Genomic DNA, 22,584 nt, shown 5'->3' on the forward strand with positions numbered 1-22,584 from the left:
TATTCTACAATACTATAAATGTCCGCACATATGACATGGATGTGCAGGCAAAGAGAGGAACACTGCAGGAGATAGGCCAGCAATGTTGCCAGAATTCCTGGTGACCATGTCTTCGATAGAAGGAGCTTTAATGTATGTGACACAGATTTGCTGTTGCAGTCACATGACACTCGTGGCATGTTGTCACAGATATGGGTCCATTGACCATCATATATGGCAAGCATGGTATATGTAGTATACACGGTGTACACAACGTGTCTGACAAATATCAATTATTAATAAATTAGAAACTAATGAATATAAAAATAAACTAGTGGCAATCACAGATAGATAAACTCAAAATGTTAATTATGTCCTGTATCAGTACACTTCTGTATGTGCTCCTGTTGTCACATGGAGAATGTCAAGACAATAATCGATTTCTTCCAAAGTTCGGGTGAGCATGCCAACATCCACGGTGGCTATCACATTGTTTATTCTGGCTTTCAGTTCGTCAATGTTTGTCACTTTTGTAAGGTTTGTCATCATTGTTCATTGTGTTTTGAACGAGTGCTTTCCGGGAAGATGGATTTGACTTGGTGATCCGATTCCGTGGCCTCGAAGTTCACCCAGTGCAACACCATTGTTTTTTTTCCTCTTGTGATATGTGGCAAACATTCTATTTAGGCAAAAGTGTGACATACAGGACATAAAACATTTTGAGTTTATCTATCTACCACCAGTTTATTTGTATCTTCATAAGTTTCTAATTTATTAATAATTGAAAAGTGTCAGACACTTTGTGTACACCCTGTATTATTTATTATTTCTAATATTTTATTCTTATGATTTCAGATGTTAGTTCCCCCAATTTGTCTACAAGAAAAGGGAACAATCCATTCGAATCAATATTAAGAAGCGATGATTGAAAATACATGGATTGTGATTATTTGGAATTCAGGCACGAGGCATGGGGAAATCCTGTGAACAGTGAAACCAGTGCAAGAGCTTCTCTGAGGAAGACCAGGACCTCCAGCATAGAAGCAAGTGAATAAGATGAAACCCAGTGTGCTTGCATCTGTACATAAAAGGAAGTTAAGGTTATTTCTAACTGAACAGGCATTTATTTGTCTCATTAATAAGAAAAACAAAGTATCTTTCTACATCACAAAACAAGAAGAACAGCATTATGTTAATGCAAACAAAGGTACCTCAAAGTAACAAATTTGCTGAAATCAAGTCAACGCAATAGACATGCTACAAGCTATATGTTTTATTAATTTTTTTGTTAGCAAGTAAAATAGTGTTAACATACATGTATTTTTCTCTATTTATTTGAGAAATGTGTAAGCAGTCTCGTTTATACATTAACTTTTATAAAAAAACATTTATTTTTAATGTCTCTTTCTTTTCAGTGAACAAGTGACATGGTGTTTGTTCAAAGAGTTCCAAGCTTCCGCTTGGAAAATGCAATATTTTCACTTATATTATGTTTGTCAAAATAGTACTATACTGTTGCAGCAATTTTTATCAGTGTTTCAAAATTGTATAACTTTCTCATTACGGAACTTGCATAGTAATGTTGTTTATAATTACCAAACTGGTACGTGTTTGTATTACTATTGTTATTATTAAGTCTTCAACTATTCACAAAGGTGGTAAATTGGAGTAATTAAATTGCTGAATGATCTATCATAACATCAAGACATAGAAAGGTAACACACCATGTTTTAAACATTACCTGATTATGGCACAAGTTAGTGCCGTAAAATTTTGGAAATGTTAAATAATATAGAAGTTGTGAATTCTTCTACAGCTTGGCAAATATGCTGAAAATATGTTCACTCGTTGTTGGATTCACAAGTAAATGAGAAACGTATAAAAACATAAACATAATATGTGCATACATTACCTGATAGACTCACCTGAATTTTTTTAAAGGGGCAGGGGGTTCAGTTATGAACAAGAAAATGAAGTGAAGTAATTATGTAGGTCTTTGAATATTTTCTTCAGAAAAATGAAGTAAATAAATGGAGAATGGGGTTCTGATCCCCATAATTTTCTCCTTTGGTGTATGTACATTTACTTTCAAAGATTCCAGATTTTTTTTTAAGTAAAAGAAAATTCATAATAAAACTAACATAGCTATTACGTAGAACAGCTTATGGCATGTATGCATAAACTTTATTGACTTTTCAAGAAGTTATTAACATTAATCATCATCATATTAATGATATATTTCTGTGCAATGTAGTGTTTTCATATTCTCTGTTTCACTGTTTATTCCTCTAGAGACAGAATCCATGCACATTTATAGCATTTTTCAGTACTTTCATTGACCTAGGTATGATCCAAACCGACTTGCTTGATTGTAACTTCATTTTTATTTAGATTCTATGAGACGTTCTTGTAGCTTCATTCAAAAACTGCATACTAATTCAATCTTCACATGAAAGAATATAACAGAGATTCTTGTGCAATTTACGTTATTTGCCCTCTTCGGAATTGCCTACATGTGGTAAACTAATTTATTAATATTTTCAGTTAACACTGTGTCAAGTGGGTACTGTCAGTTTTCAAATAGTCAGTATGATATACTATTTATACTGATGTATTTTAAGTTTCAAAAAGGAAAACACTAGAGTTTCATGGGCAATTGAAACTTTAAAATTGTAAAAGAAAACCATGCATTACAATAATAAACATTCATTTACCAGTGGAAAATTAAAGCTAAGATATGATCAGTTGCAATTTGAATAATTTTATTTGATGTACATTGACAATCATGGGGAAAATGTCAGAGTATACATTTTGCAGAACTTTACATTTACTTAGGTCTTTGAATATTTTGAAAGAATGTCATAAATTATTACAGAATCCATTGCAAATATTGAAAACTTACAAAATGTATTATATTAAAAATGTATGTAGATGGATAATTTTTTAGCAGTAAAATGGGTTATAACTGTTAAATGTAAATAAATATGAACTTTTACACTATTATATTAAACATTAGGGAAAAATATGCTTGTCCCAACTCTAACAATGCAATGTTTGTGAGTGATGAAAACAAACTTCTGCCTTTACGATTTTGTTTCAGAGCAGCAAGAAAGTATACTGCTTCATCATACATAAACAAATCCTGTGATTATTATTGTAGTTTTTATTTAGTAGAAATGTGTACAAATTTTTAATACATATGATTAAAGAAGGAAGCATAATCAATGACAGTGCCATTTCTTTAGTAGTAAATATAAGTTTCTAGAAATTAAAATAATATCTCAAGTAACATTTTAAAATTTCAGCTACTTCAGAAGTAACGCAACACATTACACTTTGATACCTATAACAAGCAAAGAATTATTTTTTGGAAGGTAAAAATATATATTTCAACTCATGTTTATGTTTTAAGTCCACTTTATGCACAGATAGGCTAATTGGGACTGGCCCTACAGTTTAAAGTGGGATCTGAACCACCATGTGCCTCTACTGGATAATGAACCTGGGACTGCTATTACAAATCAATGGCATTAACACCCAGTCAACAAGGTAATGTTGCCACAACGTTGTGGCAACGTTAGCCCCTAACATACCTAACGTTGTTACAACGTTGAATGTATGTTGATACAATGTTGTGAAAACGTTGTGTCAACGTTTCAGGGTCATTTTTTTCAACGTTGCTGCAACGTTGGTTGACAACGTTGTCACAACATATACTGAACATTATGTAGCAACGTTAGGTATGTCTTGGGTTAACGTTGCCACAACTTTTTTGCAACATTACCTTGCTGCCTGTGTAATTTATGAATATAACAATGCATATTTAAAATATGGTTATTTCGCATGGTAAGCTATTAGCAATATTGGCAAGCCATTTTTGTATATAATACATATGCGTAAAAGGAAAAACTCATGTTTGGAACGTCACAGTTTCTCTTTACATATTATAAAAACTTTTCCTGGTCCACCAGAATAGGCAATTGTTAGTCTGGAGATTGTGATGAATTGACCAACCTCTAACTACACCTGGTAATCAGTTTCTTCTTGTGGTACTTACCTCCTGATTATATAGTCTGGAATAAAAATATTTATCATGGGAGTTTCACTTGTATTCAACACATTTCATTTTCTAATCTTCCTTACAACTTCAATATTCACACATCTTTCGAAGGATAATAAAACACATTTTTTCACTAATTACAATCGAAAGTATCCTTATTTGTGTTACTAAAACTTATGTTTGTTTTGCATTTGAGTCGCACTGCCATCTAGTGCACGCTGTAGGAAATATAAGGTTTGGTGGTCAGTGCGCAAACAAATTCAGATTAAACAAAACACTCCGATCTGACGCTTGTGGCGCTCATGGTGGTGATCATCCAAACTAAAGCGGATTCAGTTGAATGTTTTTTTGCAACGTTGATGCAACGTTATTACAACGTTGTTCCCCTACATACAACATTCATCATAAATACAACGTTGTGGCAACGTTATCACAACGTTGTTCCCCTACATACAACATTCATCATACATACAACATTCATACAACGTTGTGGCAACGTTAGTGTGTTGACTGGGCACTATGCCACCATCTTTTCATTCATTTTTGGACCTTTCAAACTCACTTTGTGCATAAGCTAATTGAAACAGTTTCTCATCTGGATCCAAACTGTTCCCCCACTTAAAATAAATTGTTGATTATGAGGTGATAGTTTAACCACTTTTGTATTTGATAGTTCTTGTGTGTACTATTTTCTTTATAAAATAAACATTCATGAGATATGTGCCACATAAGTAAGGTGTATATATGTATTGAAAAATGACACCATACACACCACAGACTGATGAATGACCTATCCTGGAAATATACAGACAACTCCACCTAGGGAATTAGGGGACCAATGAAATTTGCCCCTTGCTGTGAAAGATATTGTGCATGGGTACCATTATCTACATAAGACTTGTCTTTAAGAAGGAAACCTAAAGTAACAAAAATCTGTTTTAAAAGTCAACTTTATACACAGAGCTTGACAGAACTGGGAAAATATGCATAGATTTCCATAAGAAGTAGCCTATAACGAAAAATCAGGAAAGTATGACTGTGGTATTTCTTCACATGTGGAAATGTAGAATAATACATAAAGTGTTAATGCTATACACATAAATTGATGAACGATGTGCACTCAAGAATCTGGTGTAAAAAATAAAATAAAATAAAATAAATAATAATTTGCTGTCAAACTTTGGATACTTTTATCTCTCTCTCGTAGGACTTAGACCACAATTATGCGTCATTCATAAACACATTTTGCTTTCGTTGTTATATAATTCATATTAATGACCCTTTTCTCAGATGTTCCAGATTTGAGAGAAATATTTTATGAGAAGCTTAGAGTGAAGGTTGAAAGGGTGATTGTCTGCCTGTGCCTCAAGGTGTCTAGAAATGTGATCATGATTAGATAGATAGATAGATAGATAGACTTATTCACCTTAGATTGGCTTCATTGTACATTTCAATAGATTACATTTTTTTACCAATTTATATGATCTATGAAATATACTGATTCATAGAATGAATCATAATACAATACATGAAAAATAAAAATAAAAACATATTGGGTGAAATATAAGAGAATACATGTTAATGCATAGGTATATCAAATTACTAATTGAATTACAGATAACATTTGAAAAAAAAACTGTACATATGTTTATCAACGTCGTGTCTGCCAAATCATTTCCCTCATTGCTGTGGTGTACCAGGGATATTTTCATTATCATCAGCACTATTAGTGTCACTCATGGAAACAGTAACAGCCAACTTTGCCGAACTTTCATCACAAAGAACTGCACCTGTTTGTGTTGAAACAAAGCTACAAATGCAACAATGCCAGCAGGTGAGAGGTGAAGAGGAAAGACAGTTGACCTTATAACTCACATTTTCATGCCCCGCAGCATAGTAAATAAAACATGAGGAGAGAAGTAAACATGATCAGTCTAGTGATTCTATTTCAGGCAGCGAACTTCAGTACAGTGATCTTCCTGTGTGACTTCACTTTCGATATTTACTTTCAGCAAAAGATTTATATTGAAAATTAAATGTATGCACAGTTCTATCCCTTAATTCAGAAGGAAATCCAAGCTCATCATAACTACACTTTCCAGAGAGTAACTGTCAACAGCTGTTGTGCCAATAAAAGAATTATGTAGAATTTCAGTGAAAAAAATCAGGCTCGTCTAGGTCTCGAACCTAGGTCCCTGGCATACCGTTCCATTGCTCTACCACTGAGCTGCAGAGCCGACTGGCTTTGTCTGTTTTACCTGTGTGGAATCGTCTCTGCCAGTTCTATCCCAATGAGATCTCTTGCCTTTGAAACACTGTAGACGTCAAAGTTGCCTCATTCCTCCCAGAGTAGATATGTAAATTCATGAAGATTTGGCCAGGTCAGCTCTGTAGCTCAGTTGGTAGAAAAATGATATGGTATGCCAGAGACCCAGGTTCAATTCCTGGTTGAGCCTGCATTTTTTGCTGACGTTCTACATCATAGTACATCTCCTGTGTGTGCCAAATCTTCATGAAATAAAAGGGTTCCCTTGCATTCCTTGATGATGAAGCACACCTGATCAATTCTTTTTTGGAAAGAAAATGGAGATTAGACCAGGAACTTAAATTTCAAAGAACGTACAAGTACTAAGTCTGAGGCACTTCTTACACCTTTTAGCATGACCAATAAACTTTTTGACTGCAGTGGTCTGTAAAGAGAAATTATATCTGCAAATAAGTGGGTAGTAAGTAAGTAAGTGGACAGAGCCAATGAATCCTGGAACCAAAAACTGCTCTGTTCCCGAATGGACACAGGCGACTAGTTGGGTGTGAGAGAATGCAGAATATGAATGCACCAGCACATACAATACCTGATAGACAAAGGATAAATGAAAACAGAAGCTGGGAATTTCTATGGACCGTCACTATCATGTCAGATTTTCTAAGTCCAAAGATATGGAGCCACAAAATTTTGCAACACTCTGCTTCTGCCAGGCTAGACTGTAGGAAACATGAGGGATCACCCAGGAATATTTGCATTATTACAACTTTGTACCGTACATTAAAAGGGGGAGAAACCCCTGAAGTAAGCCCGCCTCCTCCCACATACATTTGAGGGTATGCGCTTATTGTCCTGTTTCCTTAAAATATACCAGGATGTCAGTTGCGTGAATTTTTTACGGTTCCCCCACCTTTACATTTCTTATTTATTGGTTCAATTTTATAATATATAATATAATATAATAAAATATATAGTAAAAGATATATAAAGAATAATACAAACATTGTTAGTTTTTCACATAATTAATTGTGGTTGATGTCGCTATTCCTGGGACCAAAACAGCATTATTAACTTCTTTTGTCATTTGCTCAGCCTGTTTATGCGACGGCGAATTTTGTTATGTATTCAAACTGGATATGAGCTGGAATATGAAACATTGTACATTGTTGAAAAAGTCTCACGTTAGTTCTGAATGTATATATTTTAAATGTTAAGCAACACCTTTTAAGTGAATGATAGGAATCTTGGATTTCACAAATAAGCTAAAGTTTTAGTATATAGAACTTGAAATAGACACTGCAAGAACAAGCAAATAACGTAATTAATACAACATTAATATGCACAGAAATTATGAAATATAATTAATATAAAAAGTTGTATGCACAAGTTAAAGAATCATTACAGAACCAAAATTTAAACTGATATTTACACATCATAAGATAATAATACTCAACACATATTAGAAACTTCCAAATATATGTATAAATAAATAAAAAAATGTCACTTTCTCAATAAATGAATGAAGTCAGTCTCTTCCTGTCTCACTATTTCTATCTCTTTCTCATTCCTTCTACCTCTATCTCTCTTTATACCTCTAGGTGGGGGAGATTTTATTTGTGTGTACAGGCCAGGGGATAGATCCCACTCTTACCCTCTGGTGGCAACACTCTTGCTCAATACTTCCCTAGTAAGTTGTGTGTGAATTAGCATTTTACGTTGCATGGAATATTATCTATCCTTTGGTGAAGTGTAAACAGTCATTGCATATTTTATTCCCATCTCTTTTTGATGGTTGTTATATAGTTGATATCTTACTGGCCCTCCTGAATTTTCAGTTTTCACATGCAATTATCTTGTTCAATCAAAAATTAAGCTGATTTTTTAAAATAAAATTTAGATTCACTTAAAATTTGATGATGGATTGAAAAATGAACTCCCACAAACGTTCATGAACTTTGTCCTTTCTTCTGTGGTTATACATTTACACAGCTGCTATCCATGTATGACACAAGACTTCCTGCTTTCACTGGTAAGATAACCATAAAGGTCCTGAATTCATGATTCTGTTTCCTTCCTTCAGACTTGTTGAACAATACAGTCTACCTGTGTTAGTTGAAACTATCGATAAAAGTGTGCGTGCTCCAATTGAACATCTCCATTGGGAAAATAGGGGTGAAGGCTGCAAGTGGAATGATGAAAATCGCTTGATAAAAACTGAGTGATAATAAACAGCTGAATGCATACAAATGAAATTCAGAGTAGTACAGAGGTGTAAGGAGTGGCCCCTTCAGATGGCACTCAAGTGTCAATCTCACTTCCACATAGTACACCCTTGGACTGCATTGTTGCAGACTAACAAGTTTCTGATGTTTGGACTACAGCCAGTTTGTAGTTTAGCACATGTTTCTATGTTCCTTTTGCATTCAAATTCGTACACCCTTTTGCAGTGAAACAGTATTGTTGCATTATTTCGGAGCTTTGTTGGCAATGCTATTGTTGAGATTCCTGTCACTAGGAAACTAGAATCATACGTTTTGATGCCTGAGAAAGAAAACATGGTCGCCACAAGAAACCAAGCAGCTCAAAGTTCAAGCCCCGCAGAGGGCAAAACGGTTGAAAAGATGCCCCGCTATTCTCAACCCTTTATCATCTTCTGTGCGGAAGTGAGAAAGCAGATGGCCGGACAGGACATTGACCCCATAGCGGGTATCTCCAGACTGGGCAGCGAGCGGTGGAAGGCCATGACAGAGGAACAGAAGAAGCCCTACTTCGACTTGGCCACTGAAGTCAGGACATCAAAGAAAGAAGCCAAGCAAGCCCCTACCCACGATTACAAACTTCGAAGCAGAGGCCCTCCACCTGTGTAAGAAGATAGTTCAAGCAACCATCCTTACAACAGTGACTCCTCATAGACAGTTTCTAGATTTCAAGTATTAAAATCCGAAGTGCGAGTCTTCCAAAACTGTTGTGGACTTAGTGAAAAATACAATATAAAAAGTGGTAAAAAGGACTTTGTGTTTAACCAACAATTTGTCAAAATGTTCAGCTAAAAAATCTAGCAGTGATCCAGCTCATTTCATTATGTCTGGACATGAAGAACATTTGCATGCGAACTTGTGGAGACTTCTTGGAAATCCATGAGACACTTTACGATCAATTGATGCTAGGAAAAACATGAAGTAATGTGACTGTTAAAAAATCTACTTGTGTATACTTCTTCTTGCCGAAATAAATGAAGTAATTTCCTTCACTGTAATAACATTCTTTATTATTTATAGTTCTTAGATTCCTCCAGAAAACAGATTTCTTCATTATGCCTCCTTCTAATAGAAATTACAGATATCCGAATATCCAAATTGCATATGTCTGCCATCAGGATTTCCATCGTTTCAGTTACAGCAAACAGTTTGTTTTATCCCAACTTTATGCTCAAATGGGCAAAGTGGGATTCGAAACACTTCACAATGTGCTTCCACCGGGATCTAACCCTGGACTTCTGGATTGTAAGGCGTCAGCATTATTATGATGATTATTATTTACTTTATGAGGTTCTTCCAGTATTTAAATCATAGATATCCAGGCAATTCAAATATATATCCTATGAGATCATAAAGTACTGGCATAGGCAGTTAAAATTTGGTTGGACCTCTGTGGAAACTGCTCTCGTTCCCAGTCGACTGCAGTCGGCCTTGATGGAGACACCCTCAACAAATTTGAGGCTGAAATAGCAGAAGATCGCCACATAAACACTCAGAAACTAGCTGACAATAGTCAAGATTAGTATGAAGTCTTGAATAATCATCAAGGAGCATCTGCATACACGAAAGGCAAAAAAAGAAAAGGTTTCAGCTTGTTCTGTTCCCCAGTTTCTCACACTTTTCCAAAGGGGGCGACAGAGGCAAAAACTTCTGTGAACTTTTAACCACGTGCCAACAAAACCAAGAGGACTTTCTCGCTAGAATAATTACACAGGATGACCAAGAGACTAAAGCACAGTAAGCAATGGAAGCAGGAAGCACCATAACTCACCACCACTCAAAAAGGCACGTGTCCCACCCTCCGCTGGGAAGGTGATTCTCACAATCTTTTGGAACCAGAAGGTTAGAGTGATATATTTGCTGACAAAAGGAACCAGGCTAACTGGGACCTATTATGCCTCATTGCTGGTGAAATTACAGAAAGTCACCAAAAAAGAAAGGTGAGGTATGTTTGTCTATTTAAAGACATTGCGAATGTCGCCCAAAGGAAAGCACGCTTCTGTGGCATGAAATTCTACCCCATCTCCCTTATTCTCCTGGCCTTGCACAATCTGACTTCCACCTCTTTCCCTCCATGACGTTATTTTTTAAAGGCAAGCACTTCTCGGATGATGATACACTAAGTAATGAAGTGCTGTCCTGGGTATAGTTGCAAAGTGCTGAGTTCTATAAGAAGGGTCTTCACAACTGCATAAAACAATAAGAGAAGTGTGTAACTCTGGATAGCAGCTATGTAGAGAAGGACTAAACCCTGTTCGATGAAATAATAAATTAATCAAAATAAAAAATTAATTGTCCCCGCACCGGAATTTCCTTAACAGTCTAAGATGTAACAGTAATACGCAAGAGTTGGATATTCCCTAAAATTTATAAAATTTAATGTTCAACCCTCCTCCCTAACCAAAATTCCCATCATGCTCTAAGACAGTGGCACAACCACTCAAAGAGGGGGGATGCTTTGGTATAGGGTTACCAGATCGCTGTAAGAAAAATGTAGGACACAAAATATTCTCAATAAATAATACATATTTCTATAGAACACGTTACAAAGTAGTTGTAAAATGGCACTTTTAAGATTTAGAAAAATGAATTCTTAATGAATTTTTAAATGCAAAATTTCAAAACTTGCAATCATACTAATCAATACATGATTTAAGTGATACTTCTCAGAGAAGACATTTTTTATCAAAATTTCATGTTTAGTCAAACTAGGTATATTTATATTACAGTGGACAGTCGAACTCTTTGAAATTATAGGGACCAGTACCAAACATTTTACAGACTTTATGAAAAAAATAATTTCTCTCCTGAGTCTGTTGTGTTGATTGTAATGAAAGAACTCTCTCAACATTTGAATTATGACCTGTAATGGCAAACAAATATTCAGCAATTACCATAATTTAAAATGGTTCCAGAAGTTTCATCTTGGGTAGTTTTTAGATCAATAACAGGGTGTCTACTAAAATAACACATCCAGAATTCTTGACTTTTCTAGACCTTTTTTTTTCGTTTTTCTTAACTTTTATTTGTTCGACCCCTACTTAGGTAAAGTTTGAAATTAGTAATTAAAAAATATATATATTTATTTAATGAAAACCCCTGCCAAAGGGCCAGTTAAGATAAAAACTGAAGCTGAATTTAAGAAGAGAATTAGATCTGCTTTCTCGTATTAACGTATCCTGAACTGTGTTTGGTAGCAAGCGAAGCTTTGGCGTCTGGACTCACAGCCAGTATAATCTTATGTGGAACTCCTATCGGTTGTCCCTATATGTTTGTGATTATCCCTTCATCCATCTTATCATAAAACCATTCATCCTCATATTCGCGATTAGCCAAAGGGACAGAAGAAGTGAAGTAAAATAAACGAAATCAACCAATCAGTCATTATGATAGCAAGAATTCTCGACCACAAGAATAACTTATTGCCTTTTTATTGACTTTCTTGACCTACTTGTTGATTTCTTTACTTTTTCTTGACTTCCATGACTTTCTTGACTGGCAGACACCCTGAATAACTTTGTTCTCTATATCCCTGCTTTACAATCAAATTATAATGAATATTGAATAAGAATGGGGAGCAACACCTTGTTCCAACTAACTAACTAACTCTCTAGCCTTCTTAAACCCGAAGGTTCATGGCTGCAGCAACACAGGCCTTCCATCTTTCCCTATCTTGAGCAAGTTCTATATACTCTTTTCTATCCCTACCGATTTCCCTTAGGTCCATCTCAACGTTGTCCCTCCATCTTCGTCTTGGCCTTCCTACAGGTCTCTTACCATCAGGTTTCCCAACAAGAATCTTGTAAACTCCTCTTTCCTCTCCCATTCGTGCCACATGGCCTGCCCACCTAAGTCTTCTTGATTTAATTATTCTCATAATATCTGGACATGAATACAAATTATGTAGTTCTAAATTATGTAACCTTCTCCACTCACCTGTCTCCTCATCCCTTTTAGGTCCAAAGATTTTCCTAAGGATCTTATTTTCAAATACTCTCAATTTATGTTCCTCTTTCAATGTAAGGGACCAAGTTTCACATCCATATAATACTACAGGCAAAATTACTGTTTTGTATCTTTTAACTTTTAGTTTCTTAGATATTAAATGAGAAGACAAAAGTTTATGAAGAGAGAAGTAACATGCATTTCCTGAATTAAGCCTACTTTTTATTTCCTCTTTAATATAATTTTCATTTGTTAATATTACCTAAGTATTTGAATTTGGAAACTGGTTCAAACGAGTTGTTATCAATAATTAGATTTTGATTATTATCTAACACTTGGTTTCAGCCTGTAAGCATATATTTAGTTTTCTCTTTGTTAACTTCCAAACCTATCTCTTTAGCAGTTTTGAAAAATATTTTGGGCGCCGACTTGTCAAAAGTATTGGGGGGGCTCTGATCACTGAAATAAATGAATGAATGACTCACTCCCTCCCTTTTTTAAAAATAAAAATTTCGTCTTCGTATAGAAGTTTTTAAGCAGCTATTATATTCCTCATGCAAATGAACTGTAACATGATAAATGTTTAGAGAATGTTTCAAAGTCTCTTTATGTCTTTTGTGTCTGCTCATTTGTCTTTTAGATAACAATTAACATTTTTATTGAAAAGTATGTATTTACATTAAGAGACCAACCTAACAGTTTTATGCCGGCCTCGGTAGCCGAGCATGTGTCGACCTCCATGGCGGAGTGGTTAGCAGAGCGTGCTACAACGCCAGGGGTTCCGGGTTCGAGTCCCGGGTAAGGCATGGGTATTTGTGTTTGTCCAGATGATAAGAAACTGAGAAACTGTAAAAATTGAAAAGTGTAAAAGTGAGAAAAAGTGTGAATGGTGGGGGATACCTCCGTGTAGGGAGTATTTCCTTTTATATATATATAAAAAAAGCATGTTGGGTGGTCGACTCAACTCGCTTTGATCCAGAGGTCTCGGGTTCGAGTCCCGGCGAGGGCATGGGTGTGTTTTAATGTCCGCAACAGACATGTGATGGGTTGCAAATAACCCATAAAATAATGAATATTTACAATATTTAACAGTTTTATTTAATTATTTACATAAATGCTAACACAAATCGCAGGAAAATTGTTTTACTTTTTTGTTCTTGCTACAATATTTTACTTTTTAAATTTAATTTTGCAATAATAAAAAAAAAAATAGCATGTACACTAAGATATAAAGTGACATACACAACAAAAACATATGAACATGATTTAAAAATAAAGCAAAAGTTGCTCTACGCAGTGGGTTATTTCTTTATGAACTCATTAACTAGCAGTCTAAGGTCCAAATTATCAAGCATAGTTTGATGTATGTGGAGTACTGCTAATCTGCTTAGTCTCTTCTGCCTTATTGTAGATCTCAAATATGTCTTTATTTGGCTAATAGCACTGAATGACCTTTCGGCTGTGGCTGTCGTCACTGGCACAGTGCGTAGGACCATCATGAATTTGGCTCCTGGAGGGTGCTGTCTTCCAAAAGAAACTTCCTTATGTCACGCATGGTAGTTAGAACCACTTTCTTCTGTTTGGCGATATCACCAAGCATGGACATGTGTAAAGAGAGCCTATCGGCATCTAAATCTTGGCGAAATAATTCTCGCGTTTGCTGAAAGTTTGTTGTGCAACTGTTCACAGCTGAGATGCATTCTTTCTCTACGGCTGTTACTTTTTGTAGTCCTGTAGATTCATGTCTTTGTTTAACACATGATTTTGCTGTGTCACACACTTCAGTGTATATTGATTTATAATACTATTTTGGAGTGTAGAACTTGTGATGTTTGGCAGTATCAGGATTTTCGAGTCTCTTAGGGGCGTGACGTTGCCGGGCCAATTCTGGCTCATCAACGAGGCTGGGTTTGCCCTCTGTACATTTCAGCCAGAACTGCTCAAAACACATTCGCTTTTCTTGAAAGATGTCAGTCAAGTATTTTAGTTTTGATTCCACTTCTGTAGCACCAATGCGTGGAAACTGAATCTTACAGTTTACCTCTTCTTTGGACCCATCACATGGCAGTAGAGGGAGAGAAAGAAAAATGTCTTGAAGTGAAGCATTGTCTCAAGGTATCCAGCACATTTTAATGCTGCGTCAGTAGAATCTTCTTCAGAAAATTTCTCAACAAAATTGAGAAGGTTTTCATAGTTCCTTAAGATCTCTTGCATACAGGAGGCTCTCATCGTCCACCGACGAGGGCAAAGTGGTCACAGTCCAGTATGGCCAGCCTTCTCATTCACATCAATAATATTACTAAATATTTGCATTCTTTTAGGGGATTCCCAAACAGTCTTTAACAAGTCGTTGGCTAAATTCATTATGTCTCTGATTAATATATGTATAATAGTAAATAATAATTATATACTTAGTATATAGTAATAAGTCATGTGTTTTGCTGTCTCCCGTCATAGCCCCCCCCAAAGTTGATGGTTTAGCTGTCTCAGCCCCCAAAGTTGATGGTCTAGAACATTTCAAATGTGTATTTAAAGTTACGTTCATGTGGCACAATTCAGAGTAAACTTTACAAGAGAAGAAAAATAATACATTAAATCCTCTTAAGCAAAATTATTTGGGGGGGCTCTGCCCCCACATCATTAACATTGGGGGGGCTCGAGCCCCCCTAAGCCCCATGGAGTCGGCGCCTATCCACACCATTTAATTCTAGTCCTTCTTTAGTTTATTTTACCTTCCTAACAGCATATTCTAAGGCAAAATTAAAGAGCAATGGAGATAATGCATCTCCTTGTTTTAACCCATCAGAAATTGCAAATTTGTCATACATATTAATACCACACGAATTTTACTTTCTGTTTCACTGGTGCATATTTTTATCATACTAACAAGCTTCTTAGGTATTCCAAACTCTACTAATATATTATATAATTTATCTCTTTTGACCGAATCATATGCCTTTTTGAAATCAATGAATAGCTGATGGACATTTTGATTATATTCCCACTTTTCTTCAAGTGTCTGTCTGATGTGAAAAATTTGATCTGTAGTTGATCTGTTACGTGTAAATCCACATTGATAATCACCTATAATTTCATTAGCATATGGGGTTAGTCTTGTTAAAAGAATGTTAGATAATATTTTATATGTTGTTGAGAGTAGAGTAATTCCACGGTAATTATTGCAGTTCATTTTATCACCTTTTTTAAACACAGGAACAATTATGGATTCTTTCCACTGTTGAGGGATTTCTTCTTTATTCCATATTAAACAAATTAATTTATGAATTTGACATATTAAGGAATTTCCAAAATAAATGTCACTATTGAGTTTGGAAGCGCAGTCCATAGACTTGTAACTTGCATGATTTTTTCTGTTACGTATTTTCCTAATTAATATTATGTGACGCTCAAAATGTAGGACATTTATGATATATTTCAAATTCCTCCCGGACGCCGGACATAGGGCTAAAATGTAGGACATGTCCGGGAAAAACTGGACGTCTGGTAACCCTACTTTGATAAGATAAAGGTAAAGTTCCCCGTATGTACATATAGCACCGTGCCATGAAGGCACATTTAGGAGATGTGGAGATAGGGCTACACACAATATCGATCTCTGCCTTTTTATGGAGGTGATGTGATCAGGCTGCCTTTATCCGCCAGGTACCCATCGTTTTGAGGCTGGGTGAGCCCAGAGCCGCTTTATGCTGAGACAAGGGCGGAAATGCCTACCTGGCCTTACCCAGGAATCGAACCCACCCGCATGACTGTCAGACGCTCTACCGACTAGACCACCGCGGCTTCCCCCAACCTTGGACGGAAATGAATTCTAGGGGGCAAGTGGGGCAAACATTGAATTAAAAAAAAGAAAACAAGACAAGCGGAATGTAAGAGTAGCAGAACAAAAGAGTCCTCAAGATGGAATTAGTTTTTACTTATTTCTTCCATTTTTCTTCCAGACGGCCAGGGAGGCACAGAGGGGCAATTAGCCCCCTCGATTTCAAATTTTATGCAAATAAAAATATATTTCGTAAATACCGAATGGTCATTTAAAAAAGGCGTTACTTCTCGACGTTTTGTGCATTGTATGTGTTTGGAAATTATCGGAAATTGTTAGTTTTAATTCCAAAAGTGGAAAAACAAGTGAAAATGACATGTAGAATTAGAGATTTCCAGGGCTCGGGAAATTTTAAATTGAGAATTTTTTCCCGTCCCAAATGTCGGGATTTAAAAATATCCCGTCCCGACCCAAAAAATTCTGTCCCGCACACCCCTTCTACTAGAGCGCCTGTACCTTCTACTAACCATAGTGCCGGCCGTGGGAAAGTGTGGAAGTGGAATGTGTGTGTAGTTTCATTAGTGTATTTCCTGTGTAAGTATCTGGCAACGCTGCCATCACTAGAGAACAGATCAGCGGAGCAACTCGCCAGCATTGCTCTGCTCAAATCTGTGCTCTTTGTGGAGAAGTGAATTTTGTGTTTATGTGTGAAAGTGTAATTTTAATTGTGGCATTTATGGTACAGTAGAAGATTTGCTGCATAATTTATAAGGTAAAGTTATTTATTGCTAAATTCAAGGGTAACGGTGTTGCAATGTGATGCAGCTATTTATTTTGTGTGGCCGTTTGTTTATGTCGACTAAAATTGTATTCGATTGTGTTTGTAGTATATTTAGTTGCTATTATACCTCAGGATATATGTCTTACTGATATAAAACAATTTTACTAAGTCTAAAAGTATCCTCTTTTATGTGGTTAGCATATTTGTGGAGATCGTATGATATGTGTTGTCATAACCAGCATCTTCTGTAGTTGTATTCGCGAACTTATAAATTTAGAGCTTGATATAGCTATGTTGTTTAAAGTTATAATTGAAGTTTTCAAAGTATTCTGGTACATTCAGTAAATACGCAGTTTTTCTTTGTGGACAGAAAAAATAAAACCACTCAATCCATACTTGAAATTCCATTCAGTACGAGAAAAACAGTGAACTTTAGTACAGCAAGGACTACAGTTCCCGGCGAAAACCACCCACAGCTCTGCATAGATTGTTTGGTGTTTCTACTATACCTCCATTTTCAATTGCACATGTATAATCATTAGGCTCTGCATGTCCTAACCGCAAACATTACCATGCTATTTTTGTAGGGATATAGTTTATTTTATTTTCAACTAATCATACAAAAATTAAGTTTCTTGACATTCCTGGTCCCTTTTTCTCAATAACCATTAATTTTAAAAACCCTTCTGACAATGGCATTGTTCTGTCTTAGATTTTTTGGCCTTAGCGTTTCTTTTTAAAGCTGCATATGTAATGTATATTGTCATCATTATTTTGTTCACTGCTTGAAGGAATTTTATATTATATTCATGGTTTCGATTGTATAATGATTTTCTTAAGTTGATAAAGGGGATGCAGAATGAATTTAGAATACTGGACATGGGGTTGCAGGGGTGACTTTCTTGGGATGTCAATTTCGTTTCCATGTAACACCACAGGGCTACACTTGGTAGATTAACTTGGCTCTGATGTCTGAAACCCCACAGTCAGTATAATCCACTGTCGGGGAAGAGGGTTGTGTTGTATTGTCAATGCGGTTTGGCTCTTCATCCATCTCATATGGTCGCCATCATCATGATTAACCAAAAGTTGCAGAAAATCAACATAAAATATGCTAAATCAACAAGAATACTGGAAATAATTGGTAAGTTTGAAGTTTATAGAAACTAGCTTGTGTGATTTCAAGTTGCAGAAAGCATTGTTAAATTTCAAAATGTTTGATGTGTTCTTTTCATGTGGGAAACATTGCATATTCATGCTGGAGATGAAGGAAATCCAACATGCCCAAAGCATGGATTAGTATCACTGTAAGCATGTAAGAACGTAAATACAATGCTAAGAGCACTGGGAACTTTGCATGACTAAGTTGCTGCCATAATCATGAAGCAGGGTGCAAAACTCATTTTGCAAAAAAATGCCCGGTAAATGTCTGTTATATCGGATACACATTTCTTCATTTTTACAGAAGAAACTACTTACGGAAATGAGTTTCTGTAGCATTTTGAAAGTTCGTGGAGGTATTTTCTCACCATAGAATGCTGCACAACAAGAAATTTACAAGAACTTTTTATTTTAACTATGCTTACCTAACCTAACCTTGCCGGAAATGGTCCGTGGGGCTCTCTGTCAATGGTTCATGGGGCTATCGTGAATGGTTTGTGATGACATAATGAACACGAAATTAGGTATTTTTTGGGTAAGAAGGTTGAAACACTGCATACCCACTCCAAATCGACAAAACACAAGCACAACATGCGATGATCCACAGCTGTGCGTACCATATTGTATGTTCCGCAACGGAAGAAAGGACCCAAAAGAATTACTTGTAATGTGAAAAATCGAAGTTATTTTCGTGTAAAAAGCATAATGGCACCTTCAATTATGTTCCGCAATACACAATACACCCTGTGGCCGAGTGGTTAGCACATCGCGCTGCGACGCCAAGGGTCCCGGGTTCGAATCCCGGTCGGGTTTGGTTGTTTGTGAATGTCCATTCATCAATTTCATCACTCATCCCCATCTTCGCAAATTAGCCAAGAGGCACAAAACGCGAAGTAAAATAAACTAAATCAAATAAAAAAATAAAAAAACAATTGGTAAGTACGAACGATTTGAAACTGAAAATATCCAATAGGAATGTGTCTCCGACATAACAGACATTTACCAAATGCACTAAGTAATCAGAAACATGTAGGCTATGTAGCTTTATAATATAGAAATTACAAAATTGAGTACAGTAACAAGTTCACATGCTTCTTAACGTAGAACAGTATTTCTTGTACACCATTTCAGTGGTGAAGCGTTGTCTTCAGGATGAGGCAGTACTTACATTAGTGACTCCGAAAAGGAGGGGGGGGGTGTAAATAAGTTCTACAACCCAATTGCCCCAGTTTTCTTAGGAAAGAAAGGACATTTCAAATAATAGTAATATATCACCCAACTCCTCTCGCAAATGCCATGCTTTTCTTATTTCAAAATTCTTTGTCACGTTATTGATAAAATAAAATACTTGCTATTACTTACAGCTTCTGGTGCAATGTAAAATTCGCAACACAACAGACAAAAGAGAACACTCGCATCAACCATGCATTCTTCCTACACAAATGGAAGATATCCCAAAAAGCTCCAAAACTAACAGAAATGTGATACTAACCTCGTTACTAAAATTATTGTTCATGGGAGAGTAAAGGAACTGACTTGAAGCTTACAATTACAAGGAATGAAGCTTTGGAATCATAGGTCATTACATCAGGTAGAAAATGTTCCAGTCTCAGAAGAGTTCCATTGCTTTCTTCACATCCAAGTGTTATCCAAAAAACGTCAGTTTATTGAATTTTTTTTGTATGAAAACTCACAATAAATATTGTGTAAATTATTTGTTAGTTGTCAACATTGGCATTGTAATTTGAGTTGAGTGAGGTGGACAACAGCCATCTGTTTTGAAACACTATCTTCGTATTAACCCCAGAACGTCGACATTATTTGCATTTTTACAAATCGTGAAACTTTCAAGTAATGCTTTGAAGTTTGTGTACATGGATTTAGAACCGTTATAGTAATTTATTTAAATAATTCTGTGTTACTGATAAAGCAAATATTCATATTCGAGATCGTGTTAACACTTGTATACAGACTATAGAATTGCTCTCTGCTGCGCTTGCCTACTTTCTAGAAGCCTAAAAGCTCCAGCATGCTGAGCTTTTCTTCGTATCTTCAGCAAGATTTCACCTTTCGCAATATGATGCTTCGGAAGCATTGGTTTCCCATGAAAGGATGAAAGCAGAGGGTGTGTTGCTTGCCAACAGGCTTCGGAGGGAGTTTGCAGTCGTAAAATTTCGTGAAATCGAGTGGGATAGAAACTAAACTTTGCCACTGCACCAGTAAGTAAGGTTTGTTGCCTTTGTAGAGGTGACCAACTTGGAGGTGCCAGTGAGGATATTATAAGTAGTATTAGGTGTGTGTAACACATTTTAGATTTTTTGGTCATTTCATGCCAAATCAATGCAATATTTACATATATTCTGGTTCACCATTTCAGATCTTATGCAATTTGGTGAGTTCACATGCACCGTTATTGAATGAAAAGTTAAAAAATCCTAGGTTAATATGTGAACTGGTTTTGTTTACCAAATTGTAACGAAAAATGGTAACGGTTCTGCTTGTTTCTTAATTTTTTTCAAATTATTGTCACCCAAAATTTGAACCTTCCTTATAGTAATAACCACTATTTGGATTAAAAAAAATATATTGGAAAAAAAAAATTACCTTACGCAAGCATGAGCGCTCCCCATGGACGAGGTATTCTTCGTTCATAGAAGCAACAATAAGTATCAGGGACTAGTGGGAATGAATGTAGAAGTAAGTTAGAAAGTTTTTTTGAAAAAAGCATTTAGGGATATTATTTTAATCCTAAGAGAATTGAACCTGACCTGCCTAACCTAACCACAAAAGCATTAGGGTTATTATTAAAATGCTAAGTGAACTAAACCTGACCCACCTAACAAAACTACGAAAGCATGTATTGAACAAAATCTTAAAACATTTTGGCGTAAGTAATCGCTAAAACTCCGCAGTATGTGTTAACAGAGGTAAATCGAAATTGAACCATGAAGAAATTGCATACATAGCATGATGAAATCGCAGGCCTCAAAAATTTACAAACATCATTTATAATAAACTTATATTCAAAGCTCACACAAATGGATGAGAGGCATAAGAAGCCTCTCAGTTTGAAGTTGATACCATGGGCTTTCTCGTGATGTGGGACATGATAGGATACACAAGGAAAAAGAGATCAAAATATTGATTTAGACTTCTTTAAAAAATTGTTCAGAATGTTGTTGATTATGACCTGAGTTTTATCTGGAACACATGATGGAGTCATTTGTTATAAGAGTTTGGAATATTCTCTTGAAAATAACTTCTTACTCATTTTACTGATACATTAATAAGTATCAAATGTAGGCTAATGTGACTCAGATTTTCCCGGCCCCCATGGCAGAGTGGTTAGCACATCGCTCTACGATGCCAGGAGTCCTGGGTTCGAATCCCAACCTGGGCATGGATGTTTGTAAGATTCCATTCATCATACCATCACTCACCCCCTTCTTTGCAAATTAGCCAAAGGTGACACAAAAAGCGAAGTAAAATAAAGCAAATCAAACAAAGTGACAGATTTAATCTCTTTCAGAACAGATGGAGCACATGGTGTTATTACAGCATTAGTGACTAATATTTAGGTCATTTAGAAAAGGGAGGAGAAAGATATTTGCATAAATTTGATGAGTTACAGTGATCCCTCTCAGTAAGTCCAAGCGAATACCTTGAGTCATAAGAAGTCATCTACTGCAAAATTAGAAATGACTCCGTTATTAGGACATGTAATTTTTCAAGAAGTAAATAATAAAGAAAGAGCTAAACCAACATACTGGTATATTACCTTTCATGGTATTACATTGCACATCATTCACAAACATTGCCTGTTTACCAATGACAAGATATCGGTGTACTCTTTCTATTGTAATGTTTTGAAAACAAGTGACAAGTCACCCAATGGATTTGTGGTTGCCTTGTAATCAATGGATACCTGTTTCAAACCCTGGTTGAAGATGAAATTAATCAAGGGCACTCACTAGAGTTGAAAAAGCCTGCTGCTTTTATGGTTTAGCCATTTTTTCCCCAAAGTGTTTGAAATCGATGAAATACATTAATTGGCCGCATTTTTTGTTTCACAGCTTTCATTTATCTCTCTAATGTAAAAAGACACTCTCATCTAAATTTAAAATACATCTTTCAACATGGAATTCATAACTAGACATACGCAGTAAATGGAATCTAATCGTACACTAACATAATTTTCAAAGTTTGAATTTGGCATAGGAACATGCATATAAAGTAAAAAGAAAGGAAGAAAATATTGCTACATCTTTTAACACACTTATAACGATAAAAGGTGTTTATTTGATCTATTCCTTCTTTTTATTAAGCTTTGCTTTTTAATACAGTTAGATTGAGATAAAC

At 35.7% G+C, this 22,584-nt stretch overlaps 2 protein-coding genes across 6 annotated transcripts in view; both read left to right on the forward strand.

Annotated features, from left to right (window-relative positions):
* Positions 1-3,510, forward strand: part of magu (SPARC related modular calcium binding-like protein magu) — a 175,045-nt gene extending 171,535 nt beyond the window's left edge. For all 5 annotated transcript variants that reach the window (XM_083126406.1, XM_083126403.1, XM_083126404.1 and 2 more), the window contains one exon: positions 835-3,510. In XM_083126406.1, coding sequence (XP_082982532.1) covers positions 835-908 — 74 coding nt within the window. In that variant the 3' untranslated portion in view covers positions 909-3,510. The remainder of the gene's footprint in view (positions 1-834) is intronic.
* A 13,412-nt stretch (positions 3,511-16,922) lies between these two features.
* Positions 16,923-22,584, forward strand: part of Mical (Molecule interacting with CasL) — a 282,128-nt gene continuing 276,466 nt past the window's right edge. Inside the window, exon 1 of the mRNA XM_083126409.1 lies at positions 16,923-17,055. The gene's annotated coding sequence lies outside the window, so the exon portion shown is untranslated. The remainder of the gene's footprint in view (positions 17,056-22,584) is intronic.

Source organism: Lepisma saccharinum, chromosome 8 (genome assembly GCF_977018435.1).
Source record: "Lepisma saccharinum chromosome 8, izLepSacc3.1, whole genome shotgun sequence".
NCBI lineage: Eukaryota > Metazoa > Arthropoda > Insecta > Zygentoma > Lepismatidae > Lepisma > Lepisma saccharinum.